At 43.9% G+C, this 6,268-nt stretch overlaps 1 protein-coding gene across 1 annotated transcript in view; it reads right to left on the reverse strand.

The window, feature by feature from the left end:
* Window positions 1–364: 364 nt before the first annotated feature.
* Window positions 365–6,268, reverse strand: part of LOC120055651 (glutamate decarboxylase 1-like) — a 21,789-nt gene continuing 15,885 nt past the window's right edge. Inside the window, exons 6-16 of the mRNA XM_039003541.1 lie at window positions 6,173–6,268; window positions 4,728–4,843; window positions 4,547–4,626; window positions 3,072–3,126; window positions 2,730–2,846; window positions 2,447–2,511; window positions 1,964–2,042; window positions 1,535–1,684; window positions 839–946; window positions 630–722; window positions 365–538 (exon numbers count right to left, since the gene is read on the reverse strand). The exon at window positions 6,173–6,268 is cut by the window's right edge and continues 17 nt beyond it. Of these exons, the coding sequence (XP_038859469.1) occupies window positions 365–538; window positions 630–722; window positions 839–946; window positions 1,535–1,684; window positions 1,964–2,042; window positions 2,447–2,511; window positions 2,730–2,846; window positions 3,072–3,126; window positions 4,547–4,626; window positions 4,728–4,843; window positions 6,173–6,268 (1,133 nt within the window). The remainder of the gene's footprint in view (window positions 539–629; window positions 723–838; window positions 947–1,534; window positions 1,685–1,963; window positions 2,043–2,446; window positions 2,512–2,729; window positions 2,847–3,071; window positions 3,127–4,546; window positions 4,627–4,727; window positions 4,844–6,172) is intronic.

The following is a 6,268-nucleotide window of genomic DNA, read 5'->3' on the forward strand; positions in this document are numbered from 1 at the left end:
CACACACACACACACACACACACACAGACAGACAGATATAGATGGTTTCCCTGTGTTACGTTACCATGGTTCCTCTTATGAATCCTCTGTACAACACAGATAGACAGATGATTACTGGACGACTGACGGATTAGAACACAAACACACAACACAGGACTCTACACACGTTAGTAAAAATGTAGTATCGCAGTGTGTACCCACCACACCATGAAGGCTCTGGTTTACACATTCTACCTATGGAGAGAATTGTTTAGGACAAATCAAGAACAGCTAAAATTGTTTTTATCTCAGAGCCGATTCTTATGGTCACAGGTAAAACATTGAAAACTACAGTTTTGGCCTTTGCCCACTGGGGTGGCACTGTTTACAGGTCATGCCCCAGCCTCTCGATTTCGTCAATGAGGAAGTCGATGTCTGACTGGAGGGCTGCGGGGTTGGAGACGACCATGCGGAAGAAATTGACCTTCTGGCCCTGAGGCTGGTAGCCCACCATGGTCGTCCCTGACTCCATCATCATTGCCTTGATCTTGGGCGCTACCTGAAGCATGGGAGTGGAATTGAACATATTTAGAACTCTGAGATAATGTTTAATGAAAATTTGAAAAGTTAGAATATTGTATAACACTTACCTTGTGAAGTTTTTCTCGATACTCCTCACTGTTGTGTTCCAAGCCTCTCAGACTGGGTGGGATGTACCAGAAACACACGTTGGTGTGCTGGGGCTACGGAGAGAAGACACACATTTGGAATAGTTGGACCTATGGAACTACAAAAGGAAGGAAAGAAGGATGGAATGAGGGATGACTGAGGGACGAGAGGATAGAGGACAGTAGCTTACCACTCCCTGGAACACCATCTCGTATCCCTGTCTGTTTCTGATCTTGTCGTAGAGGTACTGAGACAGGTCCAGACACTTGTCAATGTGCTGCTCAAACCCTATAGTGCCCTGTGGAAGAAGGAGAATATTACAAACCCTATAGTGCCCTGTGGAAGAAGGAGAATATTACAAACCCTATAGTGCCCTGTGGAAGAAGGAGAATATTGCAAACCCTATAGTGCCCTGTGGAAGAAGGAGAATATTACAAACCCTATAGTGCCCCGTGGAAGAAGGAGAATATTACAAACCCTATAGTGCCCTGTGGAAGAAGGAGAATATTACAAACCCTATAGTGCCCTGTGGAAGAAGGAGAATATTACAAACCCTATAGTGCCCTGTGGAAGAAGGAGAATATTACAAACCCTATAGTGCCCTGTGGAAGAAGGAGAACATTACAAACCCTATAGTGCCCTGTGGAAGAAGGAGAATATTACAAACCCTATAGTGCCCTGTGGAAGAAGGAGAATATTACAAACCCTATAGTGCCCTGTGGAAGAAGGATAATATTACAATGATTTATTTAGGGATGAAATTACAGATGTGCCAGCTGGGGACGGCAGGGCATCCCTATAAGTGTGGAAACCTCATTGTGGTCTGGACCTATACTGTATGTAAATGGAAGGCTGGATATGACCTACACTGGCTACACGAGCTCACCTTGGCCTTCCACATGAGCCAGAACTTGAAGATGTCAACGTGTCGGCCACACTGGATGGCCTTGTCTCCCGTGTCATAGCTGACATCATACTGTTTATCGGGCTGGAACAGGTACCCAGCACACATCGAGTTACAGCCTGCCAGAATACCCTACACACAGAGAGAGAGCAGGGTTAAAGTGTGTGTGTGTGTGTGTGTGTGTGTGTGTGTGTGTGTGTGTGTGTGTGTGTGTGTCACAGGAGGATGATAATAATGTCTGGAGCAGAGTAAATGGAATGGCATCAAACACCTGCAAACCATGTGTCTGATGTATTTAATAACATTCCACTGATTCCACTCCGGTCATTACCACAAACCCGTCCTCCCCAATGAAGATGCCACCAACCTCCTGTGGTGTGTGTGTGTGTGTGTGTGTGCGTGGTTCCTCACCTTTTCTCTGACTAGGATGGCGGAGCACTGTAGAGGCACTCCCATCATCTTGTGAGGATTCCACGTGACAGAGTTAGCCCTGAGAGAGGAAATGCAGCTGTTAGTGTGTGTGTGTGTGTGTGTGTGTGTGTGTGTGTGTGTGTGTGTGTGTGTGTGTGTGTGTGTGTGTGTGTGTGTGTGTGTGTGTGTGTGTGTGTGTGTGTGTGTGTGTGTGTTAAACAAACAAAATTTGACCAACTGTGGACATTTTGTTTGTCACCACGAGGTCAAATGCTATTTCGGGTTCAGGTTAGAATTAGGTTTTAGGGTTAGGTGCTAGGGTTAGGGTTAAGGTTAGGTTTTTGGGTTAAGGTTAGGGTTAGGGGAAGAGTATGGGTTAGGGTTAGGGTTAGGGTTAGGGTTAGGGTTAGGATTTTGAATGGGACTGAATTGTGTGTCCCCACAAGGTTAGCTGTACAAGACTGTGTGTGTGTGTGTCAGTACCTCTCTACTCCGCTGAACTTATGGCGATGCTTCCTGGACATCAGAAGACCACCTCCCCATGCACCCTGGAGAAAGAACACACCAACCATTAGATCAATAGGACAAAACAATATTGTCCCGAAACACACACACACACACACACACACACACACACACACACACACACACACACACACACACACACACACACACACACACACACAAACGCATGCACACACACACACACACACACACAAACGCATGCACACACGCACACACACACACACACACACACAGTACTCACGTCTACGTGCAGCCACATGTCGTATTTTTCACAGATGTCAGCGATCTCATTGATGGGGTCAAATGCTCCGTAGACTGTAGAACCAGCTGTAGCATTCACAAACAGAGGATGGTAACCCTGGAGGAACACAATATCACAGAAGTCACAATGGGATGTAAGCTTTCATGTGATAAACAGAGAGAGATAGAGAGGGAGAGACAGAAAGAGAGAGCGAGAGAGAGAGGGAGAGATATAGAGAGAGAGACACAGAGACAGAGAGAGAGAGAGAGAGAGAGAGAGAGAGAGAGAGAGAGAGAGAGAGGCAGAGAGCGAGAGAAGGGGAGGAGAGAGAGAAAGACTCACCTTCTGCTTGACATCGAGGATCTTAGCTTCTAGATCAGCAGGAATAACTCTCCCCCTGAGAGAGAGCAGGAACAGAGAATCAGCTGATCAAATCAAATCAAATCAAGTTTATTTTATATAGCCCTTCGTACATCAGCTAATATCTCGAAGTGCTGTACAGAAACCCAGCCTAAAACCCCAAACAGCAAGCAATGCAGGTGTAGAAGCACGGCGGCTAGGAAAAACTCCCATGAAAGGCCAAAACCTAGGAAGAAACCTAGAGAGGAACCAGGCTATGAGGGGTGGCCAGTCCTCTTCTGGCTGTGCCAGGTGGAGATTATAACAGAACATGGCCAAGATGTTCAAATGTTCATAAATGACCAGCATGGTCAAATAATAATCAGGAGCTGATCCATCTTAAATGTACACTGTCGTTCAAAAGTTAGGGGTCACGTCAAAATGTCCTTGTTTTTTAAAGAAAAGCATATTTTTGTCCATTAAAATAACATAAATTTGATCAGAAATACAATGTAGACATTGTTAATGTTGTAAATGACTGTTGTAGCTGGAAACGGCTGATTTTTAATGGAATAACTGCATAGGCGTACAGAGGCCCATTATCAGCAACCATCACTGCCGTGTTCCAATGGTATGTTGTGTTAGCTAATCCAAGTTTATTATTTTAAAAGGCTAATTGATCATTAGAAAACCCTTTTGCAATTATGTTATCACAGCTGAAAACTGTTGTTCTGATTAAAGAATCAATAAAACTGGCCTTCTTTAGACTAGTTGAGTATCTGGAACATCAGCATTTGTTGGTTCGATTACAGGCTCAAAATGGCCAGAACAAAGAACCTTCTTCTGAAACTCGTCAGTCTATTCTTGTTCTGAGAAATGAAGGCTATTCTAACCAGAATAGAAAGAGTGGGAGGCCCCGGTGCACAACTGAGCAAGAGGACAAGTACATTAGAGTGTCTAGTTTGAGAAACAGATGCCTCACAAGTTCTCAACTGGCAGCTTCATTAAATAGTACCTGAAAACACCAGTCTCAATGTCAACAATGAAGAGGCGACTCCGGGATTCTGGCCTTCTAGGCAGAGTTGCAAAGAAAAAGCCATATCTCAGACTGGCCAATAAAAATAAAAGATTAAGATGGGCAAAATAACACAGACACTGGACAGAGGAACTCTGCCTAGAAGGCCAGCATCCCGGAGTCGCCTCTTCACTGTTGATGTTGAGACTGGTGTTTTGCGGGTACTATTTAATGAAGCTGCCAGTTGAGGACTTGTGAGGCATCTGTTTCTCAAACTAGACACTCTAATGTACTTGTCCTCTTGCTCAGTTGTGTACCGGGGCCTCCCACTCCTCTTTCTATTTTGGTTAGAGCCAGTTTGCACTGTTCTGTGAAGGGAGTAGTACACAGCGTTGTACGAGATCTTCAGTTTCTTGGCAGTTTCTTGCATGGAAGTGTTTGTGTGTGTGTAGTTCTAGTGTACCTCTCATCTGTGCTCAGCAGGACCACATTCTCAGAGCCAAAGCCCAGAGCTGCCCCGGCCTTCTTGATAGAGTAGTGGCTCTGTAGGAATACAGGAAAATACCGGAACATAAATAACTTAAAACCTTAATTTCTTCAAATGTGTTTGTGCGTGTGTGGCTGTGTGTGTGTTCATGACATACATGTTCTGATGTGAAGAGCACCAGGCGGGGAGCGGCAGACATGCCCTTGGTCTTGACCTCTGGGAAGTACTTGTAGCGAGCAATCATCACACTGTACATGTTAGAGATGGCGCCCCCTGTGGACAGAGAGGGAATTACTGGTCAGCCCATGACTGGGACAGCAACTAGTCCAACACAGAGAGATAGAACCAGGGGGTAGGAACCGATTCAGGGAACAGAATCGAAAACGGGAATGAAAGTGATCTATACTGCTCCTGAACAGAACAGTTATTGTAAAATCATGTGAATCGGTTAATAACGTTCTTTTATCATTCTGGATTTTTTTTCCAGTCACACAAAAAACACAACAAAGCACCTATGCAAAGCCCTCACTCTTATTCCAGTGTATGCCCGTCTGCCAGCTGAAAATCTTTGCCACCGTGAGTGCGTGTAGGCTATCGTGATTCAGAAATTAGGGAGAGAGATTTTTAATTAGTGAAGAATGTATACATATTTTCAACGCTAGTTAAGGATACTATAGTTATTACGTTTCACATTGGATTTATTAAGTACAAAAAGGTAAGATGTGTTTTTATAAACATTCTGGTGCCGCTCTGCACACACACGCTTGTTAGCTAACTAGCTCATTTTGGTCGAACGTTAAACCAACTCTCTGGAGTTTAAAGACGTTCTAAGTTCCCTCATAGAAGCTGGTCCTCCGTAGGTATAATTCTGTGGGCCTAATTCAAATAATGCATGTCATAACAAAAAGATGTCTGGAGCGTCAAAGAAAGCCTCCTCCTCCACCCGCAGAACTTCAGTCGCATCTCGTACCCTATACTTGTCTGTCGCATGCATGTAAACAACTATAGCTTTTCCCGCTCCACAGCAAGCTGCTCTATTGGTGAAGTAATTTAATGTCAAGCTAAATGTAAAAAGAAAAATGTTTATTTCAGAGGTTGAAAAAGAAACAGAAAGGAAGTATATAAACAGTTACTTTTTGGGGGTTTGAACCGGTTCAGAACTTTATTTTCCTGGTCGGAACAGTGGAACGGAACTAAATAAATAATGGTTCTGTTCAGAACGAAAACGATTGTAAAATAATTTGGGTTCCAACCCCTGGACAGAACAACCTCATATTTGCACTATACAACGACACATTTCCACATGAGAGGACAATAAAAGGTATAGGCCGTCATTGTAAATAAGAATTTGTTCTTAACTGACTTGCCTAGTTAAATAAAGGTTAAATAAATACAAATAAATACAATCAAGTCATATTGTACGTTATCAATTGAATATTGTAAAGGTATCAAATGGTACTGGACATGTAGTAACACACATGCCGGCCTCCCTTGTAAAATAGACCTTGTTGTCAATGGGACTCCCTGCTAAAATAAAGCTGTGGAAACAAACATAACACACACACACAGACCCGAACACAGCAACTCTCTCTTCTTACATACCTGGTGAGAATATGCCGTCCCCCTCTCCCGAGGGCCAGCCAATCATCTCTCTCATCTTCTTCAACGTCAGCTGCTCCATCAGGACAAACACTGGAG

The sequence above is a fragment of the Salvelinus namaycush genome, chromosome 11 (assembly GCF_016432855.1).
Source record: "Salvelinus namaycush isolate Seneca chromosome 11, SaNama_1.0, whole genome shotgun sequence".
In the NCBI taxonomy this organism is placed as follows: domain Eukaryota; kingdom Metazoa; phylum Chordata; class Actinopteri; order Salmoniformes; family Salmonidae; genus Salvelinus; species Salvelinus namaycush.